This window comes from Ciconia boyciana, chromosome 1, assembly GCF_034638445.1.
Source record: "Ciconia boyciana chromosome 1, ASM3463844v1, whole genome shotgun sequence".
Lineage (NCBI taxonomy): Eukaryota > Metazoa > Chordata > Aves > Ciconiiformes > Ciconiidae > Ciconia > Ciconia boyciana.
Window position 1 is genome coordinate 148,548,491 of NC_132934.1, and position 21,294 is coordinate 148,569,784.

The 21,294-nt window shown below is 47.6% G+C and overlaps 1 protein-coding gene across 8 annotated transcripts in view; it reads left to right on the plus strand.

The window, feature by feature from the left end:
• Positions 1–3,870: 3,870 nt before the first annotated feature.
• NPAS2 (neuronal PAS domain protein 2) overlaps positions 3,871–21,294 on the plus strand; it is a 107,312-nt gene continuing 89,888 nt past the window's right edge. For 5 of the 8 annotated variants that reach the window (XM_072849704.1, XM_072849706.1, XM_072849707.1 and 2 more), the window contains exon 1: positions 3,871–4,489. In XM_072849704.1, the coding sequence (XP_072705805.1) occupies positions 4,149–4,489 (341 nt within the window). In that variant the 5' untranslated portion in view covers positions 3,871–4,148. Of the gene's footprint in view, positions 4,490–16,510; positions 16,742–17,554; positions 17,600–21,294 lie in introns of those variants that run through there. The other 3 variants (XM_072849709.1, XM_072849708.1, XM_072849711.1) reach the window with 2 other exon arrangements.

Here is a 21,294-nt window from a genome sequence, read left to right on the forward strand (position 1 = left end):
TCACCTCCCCCAGCCAGCCTGGCTGGAAAGCAGCGCAGAGCTCCCAGCAGCCACGGCTGGTGCGACTCCTTCGACTAACAGGAGCCACTAGATTTATTTGCCGTGTATTTGTCCCTGTTGCTCTCTCTTTCATCGTGGAAGGTAGGGAGACAAGTGGCCCAAGGTCTGTCCTGCCCCTTAATTAATATTAATCAAATTAATCCTTGTCCATTTCCTTCTTAGTTACTTGAAAACTTAAGAGAATAGTTTCATATTCAGTGCCATTTGGTCGGCTCTTTGAGGGTCCTTTATTCTTTTCCATCATGCCCCTCTCTCCCACAGTGCCATCCCTGACTTTTGCACCGTCGTTGCCGTTTAGGTTGATTAGAGGATGATTGCTTGGGGGACCCCTTTTTACTTCTACACAAACACTAATCCAAAGGTAGGCATCATATGAAAATTATCAGCTGCAAATTGCATCTCATTTCCCCACAACATGTACTTGTGTCTGTTAAAGGTTAAAAGTGCCGATATTGCACAGGTAATGCTTATGCTTCCAGGCTGTGCTGGCCAGGCTCTGGCTCCGGAGCCAAGCGATGTCCAAGGTAGCTCCTTCCTTGAGGGTTACATCATGCGGCAGTGGTGGCACCGCATAATCCGGATCCCTGGCAGTGAGAGAAAGCAAGCCAGCGGAGTTAAACCCCATATGTCTGGGCTGAACTCGCACCCAACCCCACATCCCTCCCACGGGCTTGCCACAATGAAGCAGTGGGGTCCCGGGGGAGCCGCTGTCCTCTCCCGCTCTTCCCCTTGGCCCTTCACCCTGGGAGGCACCTAGCTTGTGGTTCTTGGCCCATTGAAAACCCTGCTGCGTCCTTTCTGGGCTGCGAAGGTTGGCCAGCCTATTCTAGTCGAAACAAAAGGGATTGCGGCTTTGGATCACAGGCTCCTGGTGTCTGAAAAGTTACTTACTGATATTTCATGATTATAAAATCATCTAATTTTTTAAAATTTGAATGCTGGGCTCCTGCCTTAAAGTTCTTACATGTGGCATCTAGCGTAACCCTTTGGCTAATTTCCAAACCAAATGCAGTATTGACAGTATTGGGTTATTTTCCATTTGGACCGAGAGAAAGGCCATGTGTTTTGAATGGCTGGTGTTTCACAACGGGACTCAGGTATGCGCTGGGAAAAGCCTGCCTCACCTTCAGCCAATCTGCTGTTTGTTGCCCCAATTCACGTTTACACTGGTAACCTAGGGAATGAATTAAGAAACAAACCTTAAGCAGTCTCACTTCTTCACTTGTGCAATGGAGTCCTTAGAAGTTCAAAGGGAAACTGTTAACACAGGGTAGAGACGTAATTTTGTACATACGCCTCTGTGTCTCGCTGATTGCCTTTCTCAACGTGGTATTTTCCTCAAGGTACTTGGTTTTCCAGCTTTTGAAAGCGTAGGGTTGTTTTTGGGGCAGGGTTTTGGTAGGTTTTCAAAAAGACTGGAATATCAAATCATGTGGTGTATATGATCATGGGAAGTTCCTTTTCTCTAACCTTACAAGGCTTGAAGTTTTTATGTTATACTTCATTATGCAACACAAGAAAAATACCTCAGGAACAGAAATGTCTTTTATTCCACTCCCCATGTATCTGATACTTTATTCCCTCAGGCACTACTTGTTTGCCAAAGGATTGTTTAACCACTGTTTGACAATTTCCAAATGGGAAAAAATGCTGGGTTTCATCCAAAGGAAGGGAGGAGCTTTTCAAAGTTTTGTATTTAATCTTGGTTAAAAGTAAACAACTTTACCCTTTCAACATTAGTCATGCCCGTTGTATAAAGTACGGTGTAAAAGTGCTCAGCAAAAAAAGTGCAATGTTTTTCCATACTTTGTAATTATTAACATTCGCATTCGGGATTGAATCGGATCGAATGAACAGGCTGGATGTGGCGTACGGGGGGAGCCGGGCGTCTCGGCGGGGTGACTGGGTGAGCGGGGTGGTGGGGGCAGTGGGAGAAGCAGCACGGCTCCTCGCTGGAGCAGCAACCTTCAGCCCACACGCTGCGCCCACACACGCATCCCCCGCGTGGGCAGAGAGGTCTCCGCTGGCTGGCATTTGGCGAGGATTAACGTGCCTTTAAAAGGGAGGCAGAATGGACCGGGGGAGGTGGGGAAACAGCCCCCACCACCCCACCCAAACTCTGCTGGCACAGGTATGGCGGTGCGGCCAGGCCCTTCTGGTGGGGACAGAGCTTGCACCACCTAAAGGGGCTTTTCCCTCCCCAGGAAATCCCTGCTCTGAACAAAAATTGCAACTCTCCTAAAAAGCAAATACTGTATCCCAGGGGGAGACCCCTTTTGCGGGTGAAGAGGTGCCTCCTCCAGGTGTTTCTTTGGCATAGCAATGGGGGGGGTGACGGGTGGACACAGCAGTGCCAGCACGCCGCGGGGCAGAGGCGATGCGAGGGCGACAGCGGGCAGCGGGCATTGCCGGCGGGGCCCGGGGGAGGCGGGCAGGGCGACGGGGCCCGGCGCTGCCGCTGGCAGGAGGCGCGGGGGGAGCGGGACGTGGGAGACGGCGGGGACACCGGTGGGCTGCGCCCAAGCCGTGCCCCGCTCCCCGGCTATTTCTGCCCTCCCTGGGGGAGAAGGGGAACCCCAGACCCCGCTCGCTGCCTCCGTCAGAAGTCCGGCGAGGCGAAAGCAAGCCTCCGAATCAACAGCCCCTCCCAGGCTCCAGCACACTTCCTTATCTCTCCCTGGCCACTTTGCAGGAGGAGTATTAGGCAAAGAAAAAAAAATAATGCAAAGTGGGGAATAAAAAGAATGACCTACTTTGCAACGAGAAAAAAAAAAAAAGAGCTCTCTGTCAAGGTTTTGCTCTAATTGCCGGTGCGGCGTTGCATAACCAAACCGGGAGCTCCTGCCCGTGCCCGGGGAGGCCGGGAACCTGCCCCGGGGCAGCGCGGTGCCGTGCCCGGCTCCGGCTCGGCCCCCGCGGCCAACGCCGCCGCCGGGGGAGCGGGCACGGGCAGGGCGCAGGGCCACCCCCCGGGCCGGAGGCCGAGCGGGGAGGGCGTCCGCAGCCTGCCGAGCGACGCCGAGCCCAGCCGAGCCGAGCCGAGCCGAGCCGAGCCGGGGCCCCGCCGGGGCGTCCCGGGAGCCGGCGGCCGGGCACCTGGGCGCAGCCCTGGGCGCGGCGGGGGCTGCGGGGCCAGGCCATGGGGGCGGCCGCCGGCGCAGCGCGGGGACGTCGCTATGGGCATATGTAAAGGCGGGCACGCTGGGGTTTGCTCGAGGCGTTGTGAAACCGTCCTTGACGCGGGGCTGGCTTTTTGGTTGAGGCTTATATTTTATTTTTTCCCCCTGCTTCCCCTTTCGTTCTCTTTCCAGCTTCTCCTTTTCTTGGATCCTCGCCTGTCTCCTCCCACAGAACGAGAGAGAGAGAGAGAAAAAAAAAGGTCACGTATGTTTGGAAAAATATGTAGGTCAGTGGAACATTCCCTGCACTTGTGCACAGGGAGCCGGGGCGGGAGAGCTCCTCCGCAGCCCTCTCGCTACCCACCGCCCCAGCCCGGCCCTCCCGGCGCCCGCCGCGGGGAGGGGGGAGGCGAGCGCCGGGTTCCCTTTCCCCCTCCCTGACCCACTTTGCGCACCGGCCGCGGGGTTGGGCTCCCCCCTCCTGCCGGGAGGGCGAGCGAGCGGCGGAGGAAGCCGGCGCGGGAGAGCCGCCGCCAGCCGCCGGGGCCGCGGCCGCCCATGGGCGCGGGGCGCGGGGCGCGCCCCCCCAGCGCCGCCGGCTGAGGGCGCGGGGCGGCGGCCCGGCGGCGGGGACAGGCGAGGGGAGGCGGCGGCGGCGGCGGCGGCGGGCGGCGATGAAGGGCCGGCGGAGAGGATGCCCCCGCCTCGCCCGCCGGGCTCCAACTTCGCGGAGAACTATCGGCCCCGCAGCCCCCGCGCCCGCCCTGCCTCTCCCGGCCGCGCGTCCAACTTAATGCCCCAGCGGGAGCCCCAGCCAGCAGCACCCCCGGCCCCCCGCCTCTCCCCCCCCCCCCGGCAGCCCGGGCTCCCGGCGGCCTCCCGCTGCCGGCGGAGCCCCTGCCCCCGGCGCGCGTGGGTCCCGCGGCGCCCGGGGCGGCGGCAGCGCGGCATGCGGCGGCCCCGCGCACCATGAGACACGGCACCGGCACCGGCACCGGCACCGGCACCGGCGGCAGGCAGCAGGCGGGCAGCGTCCCCGGCTCCTCGTCGGCGAGGAAGAGTTTGCCGGCTCCCGAGGCCGGCCTCCTGCGCGGCTGGAGCAGCGGCGGCCGCTGCCGCAGCGGCACCGGCAGGCACCGGAAAAGCGGCGGCATCCAGCCCGGCGGCACAGGCGCCGGCATCGGCACCGCCGGCACCGGCACCGGCGGCGGCTCCCGCGCCCAGGTGGCCACCGCGGACAGCAGCAGCGGCGGCGGCGGCGGCGGCGGCTGGGGCTTCCCCGCCGCGCTCCCGCAGCACCAGCACCCCAGGTAACGCGCGGCCCTGCGGCCCCGGCCCTCCCTCCGCCCCGCGGGGCGCCCACCCGCGACACCCGCGCGAGGGGGCGCCCGCCCGCGGCCCCCCGCGCCGCCCCCGCGCCCCCCACGAGGGACTCCCGCCCACGCGTGACCCCCCGCGGCGGCGATCGGGGTCAGCTCCCTTCCGTCCCGGGTGCTCCCACGCACCGCGGGGGGGGCGGAGGTGCCGGGCGGCGCGGGGCGGCATCGCCTCTGCCGCGGGAAAGTTTCCGTGGGGAGCCCGCCCTGCGCGGCGAGTCTGTGCCGGCCGGGCTGGCGGGGTCCGGCCGGGCTGGCCCCTCCCTTTGGGAAAACTCAGTGCCCCCCGCTCTGTCCACCCGCCCCTCCCCGCCTCATTTCGGTGCGTTTCCTGACGCTGGGGCTTCATTTGGGCTAGAGGGGAAGCGGGGCTGCGACGCCGCCGGGCAGCGTTCGGTCAAGGAGAACTCCCAGTGAGAGCAGTGGGATTTTGAGTGGGCGAAGGCTGCCGGCGGGAGCAGGGGCTGTGCCGAGTGCCGGGGGAGCCGCGCTGCTGCTGCGGCCCCGCGCCGGGCTCCCGCTTGTTTCCCTTCAGCGCGCAGAGCGGGGGAAATGTTAAATCCACGGCTGAGCGGCAACACAGGACTGCTTCCACGAAGAGTGGCGCGTGGTGTTTTCCTCCACGGTCACTAGCCTGATTTGTCAATTAACAAGCACGCTCATCCAGAAACTTTCCTCCGTACTCCTTAACTCTCTACAGGATGGCAGTTTACTCTCACTCAAGTGACTCAGAAATAATTAGCGGTTATGAGCATGACAGCTAGCAGAGGAACTTTCATCTTTTCACGGTGCTAAATCTCCAGAAGGGCTGTAGGGTTCCCTCGGACCGGCACGGCTAACCTGAGCGTTGAGCTCAACAAGTGGCCGCCTCCTGAAGTGGAAAATTCGCTCGCTCTTACCCCCCTGTGAAATGTTAATTTGTATCCCACCGTGGGTTTAGTTTGCTTGGTGATACTAAATAATTAGTGTTCGCAGTTTCCAGTCCTAGCCAGCTCATCCGCTGATCCGTGTCCGATCCGGGGAGCTGTCGGCTGGCGGAGGGCCCGATCCTGCGTGTATTTCTGTAGATGAATATTGACCGAGTTGCTCTGCAGCGGGAGTATTCAGAGAACATAATTGCCAAGCTGTGCACTTTCTCCCCTGAACACGTACAAATGAAGGTTTTCCAGAACCAGGTATCCAACACCAGGGTGATTCCCCAAGCTGGCAGCACTTCTGTGCCCTGCTCCGAAGCCTGGAGGCAGTCGGCTTGCCTAAAATTGCTTTCCCTCTCGCATAAAGGTGCCGCCCTGCATGTGTGCGGAACGGAACCCCCAGACCAGACGTCGCAGACTTACGAGTACTGCCCCATTTCCTAGCCCAGAGCATGCGAGAGCACTTGAAGGAGTTATTTTATCATAGGCAGCAACGTTGTCCACAGTTAAAATTATCTCATGCTTTCCACTACAATGCTCTGCTTTCAGGCACTTATGCATTCGCTAAGCTTAAAACTGGGCTGACATTTTCCAGGTTGAGTGTTTGCTGAAGACAGACTCTCTTTGGGAAGTTTCAGATGAAATGGTTCAGCTATTTCTGAGAACGTGGTTAGAGGGAAATGTATTCTTTGGCCACGTATCTGACAAAGATGGTTTAGGTAAACATCATCCTGCACTAGGAGACCTTGATCTCTCTTTTTCTGTGAATCTGCGTTTTTTGGCTCTGTTGAGAAACACTTTCATGGAGACTGTTGAATTCTTGTGGCTTCATGTTTTGGAGCAGGAAAAAGATACTTAGCTTGGGATCAATCTTGTGATGGGGGTGTGCCTTATAGTGAGCCTATGAAAATCTTCCAGAATTTGTCTCAGTTACCATTTTGTCACAACACTCAGGTTGCGCGCTCTCGGTGGAGGGATGCTGAGGGCTTAACCATTGCACTCAACTCGCTGAAGACGCTCTCAGCACAGAGCACGCTGAATGCCCCAGCATTGCTATATGCTGAGCAACTCCTCATCTTCCTGGGAAGAATGAGAGCGCTCCAGTTGGTGGCTGAAGGTCTGAGTGGACTTTCCCCCGCAGTTATTCTTCCCAGATGTTACTGCTATGGTGAGCACCATAAGGAGGGAGCATGAAGACTGGCTCAGCTGTGTCTTTGGTGGCAGGGTGTGCCTGCTGATGTGGAGGCAGGGTGGAGAAGGAGGAGGAAACTGCTTGATTCACATGCATGGTGACAAGAAATGGTGGGACTCGAATGGAGAAGAAGCAGCATTGGTGATGGAGGCATGGGGAAAGTGAAGAGCAGGACCTCGAATTAAGTCAGAGGACTTGATGGGGTCATAGATGACAAAGCTTGGGAACAAGGTGCAGGGAAAGGGCTGGAACTGTAGATAGAAGTGGAAAACACAAACCAGACAAGGAAAGGAGAAGGAAAGGAAAAGAGAAGGAAAAAGGTGGATGACAGACCGTGGGCAGAAAAAGGTGGTGAGAGGCTTGTGGTGGACAGGAACAAGAGATCTGAGCCTGCAAAAGCAGTTGTTTCCAGTCTTTCAATGATCGGGTCATGGTACTACTGCTTTTCCATCCTTCTCATCTTCCTCCTCACACTGCCTACTGTGTTCTTCAGCCCCTGCCTCCACTTCTTCGCCCCTCACCTGGTCCCCTCCCAGAAATTGTTGCTGTCTCCTTGCCATGAGGAGCAACTATTGTTGCTGCAGTTGTGGACCTTGGACCTGGAGAGGAGCTATCTCCCTTGTGGAGCCCAGGCTCTGGAGTCGCGCTGAGCCCATGTCTTTGTTCTCCTCCTTATCCCATACCCCACCATCAGGCAGCACCCAGAGGAGCAGGACCTGGCACCAGGGCCAGCCTCAGGCCTCCACCGCGGTGTCTTCCCACCTTCTTCTAGCAGTAGGTTTGCCATGGACAGGATAGTAACTTTGTATGCCCCAGTTAAGTCTCACACTAGCTTTTTATGCTGTGGACCTAAAGGACTCAACCCAGTCAGTGACTGCTGCGGTAGGCTAGGATGGGTTTTCCCCTTTTTAAACTGGAGGAAGAATTTATAGCTTAGGATATTAACAATACACCAAAATAGTGAAGCCCCATGGAAAAAAAAAAAATAGTATGTAATCATGCAACTGATGTTGCATTGTAATACATTCATGTAAGGTAGGAAAATTAAGATCAACAACTGATTATCTTGATTTGTAGCTCTACCATTCTTTAAGGATAGGACGTTTTGTACAGCAAATGTAACGATTTAAATAATCGTTGCCTGTGTTCAAATGTAAGTTTTGAGCAATCACAGTACTTACATCACTATACAATTGATGATTGTAAATATCATACAGTTGGAAATGACAGTCAAATGTGTGTTTTATGTGCATGTCATTGCATTTCTTTCTAAGCTGGACAGTATAGAATTTAAGTAACTTTCATTTGTGTTTATAGCTTTGCTTTCAGGCTCTTAGGGCAGATGCACTTGAGTTGCAGATTTTGTAGGGGGATCTGTATAAAAACCAGTCATTTTCTTAGATTTGGCTTAGCTTTGTGTTGATCCTTGACCTTATTAAAACTTGGTTTTGAAAAACTAGGCTGAGGCCATGCAAATATTTGTATTTTAGCTAATTTAATTTGATCAGAAATCAGCATTGGCTAATAGACTGACTTCTTCTTTATGAGACTGATTACTGAAGTCTGAAAGGGAAGCACCATGTTACAGTATTTAAGCAGAATGCATAAATGGTGGTGGATTTGCTTATGTAGTGGTGCTTTTGGTATTTCACAGTTTTTTGGGAGGGACTAAAGCCATTACTCTTTGTTGTGACCAGCTATGGGCCACACAGGGGGTATATATACCAGCATATTCCCAGCTGAATTCAGAAATACAAGAGTTGCAGGGCAGGAAAGGCAAAGGGGTGAGAAGGGATGTGGTCCTGTAGGCTCATGCTCTGAGTAAGCAGCTGAGAAACTGCAGATGTGGTTCACTCTCCGCTCCTTGCATTTATCTTGCGGTGGCTCAGGGATGTCAGAGATTAGGCTGAGGGATTTGGGGGCACGGCTTTCTTGGCCTTTTGTGCATAAATTTGATGTACATTTTGGTGGCAGAGGGCTAAGTACTGTTTTTTATGCTTCTCTTCCTGTTCCTCTTTCTCTTCCCCCTGAAGGCAAACCATGTCCAGGCTGACACACTCAGATGGCCAACTCAGTCCAACCAAAATGTTGTGTTTAATTACACTTTGGTAAAGACATTTCTGTTCCTTTATCCAAGGACCATGGCAGAGATCAGTGTTTCTTGCACGCTGCCTGCCACGTCTGGGAGGAATAGCCTTATGCACCCCCAACGCTAGTTTTAATCCTGCTTCAGTCTGAAAATTCACCTGTGGCTTCAGAAAAATAAAACTCTCACAAAAGTTAGGTCACTGGTGAGCTTGGACCTTTGTCACTAGGAAATAGTATTGCCACACGCTTTGCCCCATACTCTGTCATACCTGCCTGCTGTTCCTTGTCCTCTCCTTTGCCTGCAAGCTCTTTGAGGCAACGCTGTCTCTTTCTTCTGTGCCTGTGCAGCAGGTAGCATGCCCAGAGCTCCAAGATACTCCAGAAATTACCATGTAAATGGTGGGAACAGGGAGGTTATCTCACCTTCTCCTGCTTGGGCACAAGTCTGTGTAGAACAGCTGGTCTTTTGCTGGCCTGATTATGACAGAAGGTGTTTTCCAGCTGCTTTACCACTGTTCTTAGGGATCTGTGCATAAAATAGAAGATTTCTAGCCAAGTGAAATGATGATAAGGGAAAAAAAATCTAAAGGATGTGTATGTGCATTTGAGATCAGAATGGAAGAAGTTCAAGTATGAAACCTCTTTGTCATTTCAAAATGTACAAGAAGGGCCAGCATGACAGAGCATCATCTACTGGGACATTTCAACCACCCTTTCTCTTTGACTATCGTCATGTCAGATGAATGTAATATGCATGTCAGGTTGAAAGTTTATAGAAGAAAGTATATGTTAGCTGAAACAAAATCATAGAAATTCATTGCTACAGGTCACTGAAGATGCAGAAGCTTAGGTAATATCTTCCATAGACAACTCAGAAAAAGACAATGCAATGCTCAGATGTGAATTTTAAAAAAAAAAAGGCAAAGAGATCATTAGGGATTATTAAAAAAAGGATGGAAAATAATAAAAAAGAATCCCATTATTTCACTGTATAAGCTATGGCGTGCCCACATCTTCCATATCATGTGGTGTTGATCCCCCCACCTCAAAGGTCCCTAATGGCGAGGGAGGAGATTCAGAGAGAAGCAGCAAAGGGGATCAGAGGAACAGAGCAGCTCCTGCCTGAGGAGTGACAACGCTGATAAAGTGATGCGACAGAAATCTGTAAAATTATGCAAAGTATGGAGAAGGCAAACTGGGAATGACTGTTCACAGCAACAAAAGTGGAGGGCATCGGGTGAAGCAGGCAGTTGTGGGGATGGAAAGAAAAGGAGGTGGCTCTTCATGTGGCGTGGTCAGGCTGCCGAGCTCCTCACCACAGGATGTGGATGCTAAGAGGTTACCTCAGCTAATGAGGTGACTGGATGAGTTCATGGAAGAGAAATCCATCAAGGGCTATTAAATACAAAACCACTGACTCTGGCTTAGGAAGTTTTGAGCTGCAAATTCTTGGAACCTTGGTGAGTATCCTGAGGAAATATCACCATTTGTTTGCCTTGTTCTTGTACTCGCCCCTTGGCACCCGTGTCTGGCCACGGCTGAGAGGGGGTGCCAAGCCAGGTGGTCCCCCTGGCTGCGTCTGCTCAGTGCAATGAAGTGGGTCAATGTCCGGCCCCCCTAGGCTCCCAAGGCCAAGGGGCTCCTGGTGGCTTGCACCTTCACTGCTCAGGGCTGGCCCCGTTATAGCACAACTGTTGTGAAAAGAGCTAGTTGGAAGAAACTAGTTGAGGTGCTCCAAAGCAGAGCCAGAGCATGAGTTAAAACTTCAGCAGTGCTGCAGAAAGCAGGGTACGGTGCTCAAGCTGGCTCCCTGGTGTCCTATTATTGAGCTGTGCAGGCATGACGAGGATAGACAGCCTTATCTTCTTGGGTTCAAGTAGGTTCAGAAAGCAATTATATTCACAGAAGCAACACCACCAAGAGGCATTGAATACCAAGATACAATGCCTGGCTGAAGAAGTCTCCGCTGGGAGACTGTAATATTGCTACACGCCTGCCCTGCTTGCGCAGGCTTCCCAAGCCTTTGCTGCTGCCTGGTGTCAGGGAGAGGATTCGGGGCAAGGTGGTCGTTTTCCCTGTCCTGGTGTTGCTGTAGTTACGGTTTTATCTGTCTGTACGAGACCAGGCTTTGAAATTCTGGACTGAGAACGTGAGGATGCATTGGAAATTAATTTTCTTCATCTATCCACTGCACTTAAGCACTGGTTAAAACAATAATGTTGTGTTGACTGCTGTTTACTAAACCAGACAATTTGCTTAATCATCTGAAAGGCAGATTTTAAAGCCCTAGATCGTGCTTACCACGGCGGTGCTAAATCAAAGACTGTGTGTTGCTGTTCACTTAAGCAACAGTCAAAGCACGATGTATTCAAAGGTAGCTCACTGATGATATTTGCTAGCTTTTAGATGAGATCTATTGCTATTAAAACAACAGCAACAATCCCAAACTCAGCAATGTCTGTGTCTTTCTGATCGTTTCTTAACATTTCTAGATGCTAACTGGTACAGAAACTCCAGTACAGCACTTAATGGAGCTCACAACTGCCTAGCTGTATTTTCGGGCTACCTTATGTAATAAGATGGCAGGCCCTTACACTGCCTGCACGAGCCAGGTTGCATAAGCAGCCCAAGGAAACAACCGGAGCTCCAAGAGCCCTCCTGAATCCTGGATGTCTTGTTTGATCTCATTTAACATTATTTAATAAGCAATATTAACACCCCACCCCACCCCCCACCCCCCGTTATCTCGGAGCAGTGATACTGATTTAATTTCATGCACAGACCTCGCTTTTTAGAGAAGTCATCAAACTTTTCAGTCAATTGAGCAGTCTGATGTCCGGGTAGCCTTGAATTTTCTGTAATCAGCACTCAATCCAGTTAAAAATAAAAACACATTAAAAACAAAACCTTGAACAGGAAAATGCTTGTTTTTCATTCTCAGTTCTAATTTGGTAACCATTCTTAAAGCTCATCAATATGGTTTGTTCTGTCTTGGGATAAACAATTTATTGTTCAAGCAGCTTTTTTTTTTTTTTTTCCTTTAAAAATAGACAATGCTGTTCAATCATTGGGAAGAAAACCAGCACGAGAAAATCGTATTCAACTTTAACAGGCTTACAGATGGCAATGAATTTCTTTAAGCATAATTTTAGCCCTGCAAACAATAATAATTGAGTTTGATTATTTGTTATCATTTTGTCATTGATGAACAGACCAGACTGTTCTTCTCTCCATTCCCTCTGTTAGGTGTGTCAAATTTTTAAGCTGGAGAGCAATTTTAATAAGGCAGCTCCCACCTGTAATCTCTTAATCAACAGGTGGATGTAACTGTGCAAAACCTGAGAATTACTGGTTATCTGATTGAGTCAGCGGCTGAATGAATCCAACTTTGAGCATGTCCTAGACTTATTGGTTTGGGTGGGACACCTCTCATTAATAGGGACACCTCTAATTAAATGTCATGGAGAACTGATGTGATATTTCCCATATTAGGGGTAAGAATGATATGCTTGCAAAATCTTGTCAATAATAAATATTATTACTGTGTGCAACATGATCAGCTGGAGATGGGATATTTTTCTGCTATTCCTATTTTTCACACAAAATATCTACCTCAGTGTTTTTATTGGTAATTCTACAGATTTTACTTGTGGTATTTTGTCTGTTCCTGGTTTTGACATCTAAAACAGTAAAAGGTTTTAAATTAGAGGCTTTGCATTAGACGTACCCACATTCCAGTTACACTTCCAGTGACAGTTCCTTTAATTTGTGATTTATAAAGAGGGAAACAACTATATGATTTCTACATGGACCATTAAGGCCACTGCTTAGGCAGAATCTTCATCCTGTCCATCAGATGAGCATCGAGTTTTTTTAATTTGCTTTATCTTTGGTTACCAAGTTGAGAAGAATATTTTATTCTCCAATCTACTTATCTTATGCTTCCTTTTCAATATCATAATACAATATTTGGGAAAGATAACTTTCATGCAAACAGCCTAATCAAACAATAGTTGTGTGAACCAGATGGGTGCATTTCCAACAATTTCAGCAAGAACAATACTGATAAAAAATAAATAGGTCACTCATATTCACTCTTGTATTTATATTTTTTTATAAGAAGGACTGAAGAATCTTGCTTGTTTTCTGGGCTGTCACTGAAGTCAATGGAAGCTTTGCTGGAATAATTCTGGACCTTTAATTTGATTGTTTGCAAGGCAGCACAGTCAGTTTTTTCATCTTTTTTCTTTCTTTCCAGCACAAAGGACCTTATTGTCAGCTGATGCACCACTGATGTAACTCAGCTGGTCATAGCAATTACATTTATACTGCCTGGCCCCTAATATCCATATTCCTTCAAAAATGCATCATCTTTTTCAACAACAGAATATCTTGCTATATCTTGCTGTTATCCAAGTATAAGAAATAAAGCTGCATTTGGTCCCTATCCTGCTGTCCTCATTAAGGCAAAACTCCTACTAAAATCATGGAGCGTTTGGCTGACAAAGAATTACTGACTTGAGCTTCTGAAAGGTCTAAACTTCCTCTGTCACTTTTTGATTTGAGGGCTTTTTTTATTTTGTTTGTTTGTTTGGTTGGTTTGGTTTTTTTAAAGTTTATTTTATTTTTTATCTCACCTTGTGTTTTAACTGTTCCCTCTCCTTCTTTTATATTTATATTTTTGAATTTTAGCTTCCTTCACTAGGATCTTTTTTATTTTTACTTCAGTTAGACCTTAGGACCTTCTACTGTCCACCTTGCCCTCTCTTCCTTTCTTCTCTTCTCTTACTGTCTCGCTCTCTCTTGCAGTTATCATTCTGTTATCCTCACCTTCACTGACTACAGCACTGTAAAAAGTTGATATACATCATGCATGTATCCAGGAATTTCATTTAGCTTGTTTAGACCCCTTCTACATACAGGTGCCTATATTCAGGTACTTGCCCTAAGGGCGAAGCAGCAGTTCGTAAGATAGGTGATTTAGGCAGAGATTTATTTGCACAATATTCATCTCTCTAATCTTTCCTCCTCTTCTGGGCAGGATCTTAGAAGTTACTCTGAAGTATTCATGCAGGGTTTCAGCAGTAAATTGAGTTTTGGACTGATAAAATAAATATTTGGCATAGTATTGCGGCTAGAAAAAAATACTTAAGGATTTTGAAGTCTGTGTAAAAGGGGTTTTGTTGAGGGCGACAAAACTGGAAATCTCCAAAGAAATGGGTTTTATTCATAACTCTTCTACTGTGCAATGTTACGAGCTTAGACCACACATACAACGCCTTTGTGCATCGCTTCTCTGATCCATAAACTAGGGCAGCTTTACAGAGTATTGTAGGCTACGATCAATTCTGGGTGCCATTCATAGCCAGGTATTTGAGGGGGGCACTAAGTGGGGGGCTCTGGGGTGCTAAATATATCATTGGCAGAAAGAGGAGCCGCAGCGAAGGCTTTTTGGGGCGTTGATCCATCTCGGTGGTTAGGATACATTAGGTAGTACCTTGGGCACCGCAGGCATTGTGCTTCCAGCTGTGCAACACCTGACGGCGTTGGAGCTTTCCTTGGATGTCCTGGCTCCGTTGGTTACCTGCACAATGTCTCGGTTCCTCCCTGGTACCTCTTAATTATTTGCATTTTTCAGATGGAAAGCATTTTGAAAGTGCTAAGTATTGTTATTTTCTTGCAAGTTTGACTGAAATTCAAGTTCTTTTCCAGAAGACCTAATTCGTGCTTGTGAGACAAATAGTAGGTGTATGCCTTCTTAATGTATAGCGTAGCTTTTCAAACTAAGGTCATCAGCTTACTCTTTCTTAGCATCTGGATCCCTGCAGATATACTTCTTAAAGTAAAAGGCATAACGCTAAACTTGCTTATTCTCCCTTAAATAAGCAAACACATTTTCTCTTATTGTAATGGTTACAAATAATTTTTCATGGTGTCCAATTGCCTGTTACTCTGGCAAACCTAAAATGCATTGAAAACTACAGGCTATAGATATATAAAGTAATTCCAGTTAAAAAGGCATTTCTTCTTCTTTAATGCAATTTCTATTTGATTTTCGCAAAACCCTCTTCTTCCAAAGAACAATTTAAACCACATCTGAACAATAGATTTATTGTTGTCGACTGAGTGAGAAATTTGATAAAGATAGCTTTTTGATTTCCATTAAAAATAGATTATTTTTCAGAGGACTGAAGGATATAAGTTCAATTTTTAACTTTGAATTTCACATATCGTTTGCCTGGTCTATAATATATATATTTTTTCAAAGCCCTAATTGGCATTAGGCTTGGCATATTTCTCTGCAGATTTTTTTCTCAGTGTGAAACTACTAGAGGGTCATTATGCTGGTTAATGAAAGAGGGCTGACATTCTTTGTAAGTCGTGAGTATTTAAATATTCTTCTACGCAAATTTTGCCATTTCATGAAAAAAAGTTTAAAGAGACATCTTAAAAAAATTTCCTTGGAAGTGTCGAAAAATGCAGGTTACATTCATTCAAAATCTAGATATCCAGTGGTGGGAGGTGATGACACATTTTAAATTTGTTACTGTATAATTAAGAGGGGATTCCATGTAGGAGATGTAAGTATAAAGATTGGGTATGGCTCTTTACAACGCTGCGAGTTTTGCAGCTGAATTCCTCAGTACTTTTCTTAGAGTGTATAATCAGTTACGCTTGTGCTGATTTAATCAATTATTCTTGTGCACAAACAAACAAACACAAACAAAACCCGGCTAATTTCAGACTGTCTTTGAAACATCAGAACTAGAGATTTCGCTTACAATGAAAGAAATATTATTTTCAAGCCTCTAGAATGATTTTAAAAATGGCAAAGATATATTTGGGAAGTATCATACTTTTGGGTACCGGCAGCTGTGTATCCTTATGCAAAAGTGGATTTGGCTGAAAGACCAATTCATAAATATTGTATCTGAAGATTGCAGCAAGCTTTCATATTTGCAAGAGATAATGTAAAATGTGCAACATTTTTTTCTTCACCCTGAGAAGTTTCAGCTTAAACATCTCAGTCTCCCAAATCTGGTGAATAACGGCCAACGGACAAAAGTATCCATGGTTTCTTGAATCGCGGGGGCTGGAGACCAGTCTGTCCGTGGAGGAGGAAAGGTCAGCCTGCTGCGGTCAGTCTGAAAACCCTCCTGCGCACTGCCAAGCTGTGAAGGGGCTTGCAGGCGGGAGATGTCAATAAATAACTTGACTCCTGCACTCCGTGACTTCCCATCTCGCGGTCTAGGAGCTTCCAAGCAAGCAACAGACTGCTCCTAGCTGCATTGCTTGGAGAGACCAAGTGGGAGATGGGGGAACCTCTCATTTCTCTGTTAGAAAAAAACTTTTTTTTTCCCTCCCTTTTTTCTAGACCTCCTCCGCCTTGATCTGCTGTTGGGGGAAGTGAGGGGTGTAGTGGGGGAGGTAAGACTTATCTTTGATCTGATGGCTCCTTTCATTCTGGGCTGCTCTCCAGGAAAAACTTTTCCCCCTTGGGGACGCAGCATTTTTCATGGCAGAGTCTCTGCGAGCGAGAGCACTGTGGAAGATCCTGAGCTCGCCTGACGTGCGCTTGACATTTTAGCACAGATTCAGCAAAGCAGCTTTATTCAGGTAAACATTTAGGCACATGCTTTTCATTACACATTTGCTCAGAATTTCATCTGAGTTTCTCTCCTGAATATGGAAAGACTTAAGCACATATTTAAGGGCTGAGTAGGTCCCTGGTCTGACTCACGTATAGCGCAGTGAGGATGGGTTGGATGGAAAGGGAGTAGTCATCGCAGTAGCACGGCAGCTGAGAATTGGGACATACTGTCTGAACATCAGCACGCTACAAAGGGGCCTTGTTCTTCTGGGAGGCAACTTTTTGTCTGGATGTGGCCGCAAGAACAGGAGCAGGCCTGGACTTTTTACTTTCATCTGCCCAGTCGTTCTCCCATTTCTCTTCATCTTGAATTTCTCTGCGTAAGGCTTCGATGATCTGAAGTAGGTTTATAATTAAAATTATTTGGTTGTTCTGCAACCTCATGTTTGGCAGTTTTAAGATTTACCCATCCGGCACCGCAAAAAGAGGATGGCGTTCTTTTGCAGAATACTTTGGGCAATCAGTACGTAAAGGCAGTGCTGTATGCTTAGTCCTCTGAGGATTACTCAGACTGCATCAGCCATGGAAGGTTTCTGAAAATTATTAAGTATTTGTCAGCAGTGAACATATACCCAAACTTTTTGGCTCTTTCTAGCTACTTTATTCATGAAAAATGTAGGTTCACAGTTTTGCCTGCGAAACTTAAATTGATTCAGGCATGCATGTAACCTTTTTTGCTTCTTTTGAGGATCTGAATTATGACTCTAGATTAATGTTGTGCAACACAGAGAAGGAAAGAGAAAGGCACTGCAGAGCGAGCTCAGAAATGCTTCTGCAGGAAGGTCATTTTAGCAAGCCAGTTCTTGTCTGCTGTTAAAGGTCTTTGCTGACAATAATACATGTAAGGGCACAGTGGTAACTTTCTCTAGCAGATAATACGTATTGTATGCAGTTACTTTACTGGCAGAACTGAACTGTTTCCGTGAACAGAATGAGCTATCCTAGCAAAACGACGTTTGGGGGGAGCATAGTAGAGTCGGCACAAAGATGTTTCCAACCTAGGCTTCATAGAAGGTTTTTCCACATTCCTCACTGACAATGCCACCCAAAATTTCAAATACAGACTACATCTAAATAGGATATGGATAATGGGTTCCAAAACCTCATCTGATGAATAGCCTTAATTGTTGCATTTCTTCTTGCACTTTAACCAGGAGCACAGCTACAGCGGAGGTCGCATGTTTTTCAGGGATTATAAGGTAGGAAGTGGCTCACTTCAGGCCAGCCTTTTTTTCTGCATTTTAATCTGGAGTTAATAACTTTTTGGATGTTTCTCCCTAGTCTTGTTTCCCAGCTAGTCTACAGGTTTCTGTTGGACAAATTTGTTTGATGTGAAGCTCCTCTCACTCTGCCAGAACGCGACGCCTCTCGCAAGACAATTGTCCTAAAGAACAAAGCAATAACTGGGGAGTCGTCAGACATTTCTGGCATGAACTCAGGCAGCACTGCCCCCATAGCATATTCTTCCATTTAAGACTGATTTTCCATTGCTCTATCAAATCTTACCCATTTTTGCTAAAGCCATAGTTGCAAGAGTGGTTTAATCCACATAAGTCTCTGCCGCTACTGCAAAGGATGGTCCTGCATTACCCCCAATTCTGGACACTAGTTTCTGTTATTTCCCTTGTCCTGGACCAGTGGTCCAGAGCAGGAAGCTGATCTTGCTGAAATTTAACCTCTTCTGTGTGTGGCTGGGTTAATTTTCAGCTGTTGTGTTTTCCTAAGCTGGTTCCCTGTGCAGCCACACAAATGCGGGGGGGGTGTCAAAGGAGGATAGCGGGATTTCCTTTGGAGCCAGTGTGGGTTTAAGCCACTTTACAGTGTCCGCTGAACGTTTTCCAGGACATGCGAGTGTCCTGGAGGAGAAGAGAAGTGGGGCTGGGGTTTGTCCTGAGGGGAGCTGGCGAGTGAAGAAATGGAGGCAAGGCTGAGACTGAGGGAAGTTGTTGTACAGGTCGGGCAAAGAGATAGTGAGCTGGGGAGAAAAATGGACCAGCAGGAGAGGGAACATGGACAGTGAATGAGGAGCAAGGGAAACAAGGAAATTGGAGCTGCAATCCATGGCAGTAGGGAGAGGAGAGAGGAAGGATGGAGAAAGACCCCCTGCAAGCTTGGGTAAGGAGGAGGGGCTGTGGACAACTGGAAAAGGAGAGTGTCAGGAAGGGAGCGAGCATGGAGCTGAGCCTGGGAGAGGGCGATTAGGGTGGCAACATGGGTGCAGCACAGTAGGGAGAAAGAGGTTGGAGGAGAAGCCATGGAGGTCTTTGGGCTGAGCAAAGTCTGCAAGTGGGGTTGGAAGGCAGGGGGTGATGCTCGGAGATGCTTGGGAAGTACCTGGGACTTGGAAAGCCAGAAATAAAGATGAGCACATGCTCATCCTAAAGTGTGGGGCTGGAGCGAGGAGTCTGAGGTACAGAAGGAGCCGTCAGGCTGGCGGTCGGGGGGACGGGCAGGGGCTGCACCTGGGAGGGGAGCCCGGTGCTGGCAAACTTGGTCCTTCTCTGCTGCCTCAAAGCGCAGGAGGAGAGCATCTCATCCCTGCCTCTCACTGCTCCCCCATGTCCCTACCTACAGCGGGACCCCATGACCACTCCAGCTGCCACAGCTTGTTAGCTGAAGTGACTGGAAGGCTGTTGATATTTTGGAAATGTCACAACAATGCCAAGGAATGAGGTTTTCCATTTTTTGAAAGACCTGGCAAAATCACACACTCACAAAAACTGCATTAAATGCTAACCGCTATGGATGCAAAGTCGAGAACTCAAAAATTAGGAAATAGTATAATTAAGTCTGCCTGTGTAATTTTAATTTATTCACTTCCTGCATATTCATTATGATTCAGTACTTAATGATTTAATGATCACGCTATGATCAAATAATTTTTTTGTTTTGTTGTTGCCGGTCATTTTAAGTCAGGTTAATTCACTGGCAGTTCCAAATCAGTTCACTGAGTCACTGCACAACTACTGGTGTAAGCTGGGGGGCCAGGGGAAGGATGTGACTGCTTTTGTGCCAGCGATGCTAGCTTACCCTGGCCCAAACCAATTCTGAAATGACAACATTAATCTCCATGTAGTAGGGTAACGACTTCAGTTTTGTTAAATGTTGGCAAATCCAGGCAGATTTTTAAATGGGGATATCCTTGTTGCAAAGAGCCCGCACACCTGCAAAGCAAGGACTAACTTTTCTCAAGAATTTATCGTCTCTACTTCTTAACTCTTTTGGCTGAAATCAGGAATAATTATAATTCCAAGGCGGACACCAGACTGCAAACTTTCAACCCAAGTGGTTTGGTGACGGAAATGTTCTGTTTAACCAAGAAGGGTTCTCATAACTGGAAGAACCAGGCAAGGCTTCCTGGCAGGCACTGTCCCCAGACTGCTCCCTAGAAAAGGCAAGAGCTGAGGGAGGTCCGATGAGGCTAGCCCTGAATAAAATTCACATTTCCTGCAGCCAAATGCATGAGTCTTAATAAAACCCTGAAGACTTCAGACTTTCTCCTTGATCATTCTGCGAAGCTGTAGGTGCATTTACTGAGCAAAGAAATGCAGAAATGAAGCTCATTTGTAGCTCTACTGGCTGCAAGTGGTCATGTACAAAAACAGGGCTAAGAAGTGCTATTTTATGCACAACGCAGCCAAATCGTGAAGGGCAGGGCCAGAGTACCTACCGCAGGTAGGGAGCTGCCACCGCTAACAGCACTGCCTAGCTCAATCATTTTAGCTGCTAACAGGCCCAAAAGATAATTTGGAAGAACAAGATGAGCACAACACAAAGATATTTCTGGTTCATGGCCAGTTCCCTTATGTTCCCTGTGCCGCAGCAGGCGGGTGAGACAGCGCATGGTGGCTGGAGAGCTTTCCAAGGCAGGGCATTCCCGATGACTAGCTGCTGGGTTCAGATCTACTTTGCACCAGGCAAGCAGTGACAAGCACATTTAGGATGAGATTCTGACTCCTTTGAACTTCAGCGTGACCAAAATTTTGCCTTTTTGACCCAGAGATCTGGGGCTGCGCTGAGGCCATTAGATGCAGTTTCCTGAGGTGCCCTGTTCTGTTCACCACTTTCTGCTACTTTGAGTCAATGCGCATCATTTTTTGCCCTCTTTATCCATTTTAAAAAGGGAGGCTTTGTGGTTCAGGAAGCTTGAGGTAGGTCAAAGGGGAAAAAAAATGCATTTTGTTTAATTGCAAAGTATTTCCTTGGAAACTTTGCTTCTAGTAAGTTATACAGCTACAATGCTAGTTTAAAAGATTAAATTTGACATAGCATTTGTAATCTGTATTTCGAAATGTACATAATTGAGAAATAATAAATATTGAGCCCACAATGCTACTTGCCTGTTTGTCTTCAGGTGTTTCTGCTGCTATGAGATCTGTTTTGGTATGGTTAAATCAGCCTTTCAAGATTTTAAATTAAAAATTCTAACTGGTTTAAATAGACTAATAAAGAATTTTTCTTACTAATAGCTAAAGTCATTTTTATGACTACCTTAGTGATATAATTTTCATTTTAAAGAACTATGCACTATTTTTATATCTTAGAAAATATCAGTTGTTCGTGTTCAGAACTATATAAAGCTTCAACAGTTCTTCTTTCTGATACGAATTATTTCAAGATTGCCAGTATGTAACCAAACTCTTGAGATCAAACAGACTTTCTAATTAGTTTTCTGATCTTCTAATTACATCTTTTAGAAGCAGATTGACAGGCATTAATGAAACTTTCTATGTATATTTATAATTTACTCTCTACAAAACCTTGTGCAAAAGGAATTTTGTCTATTCATATACTCCTTAAGCTAAGGAAATACAAACTTTAAGAATCTTGCTGTAACGACATTACTTCTTGCTTGCTGAGCTGGAGTTGCATGTGCTGTTTTGTATTATGTGTG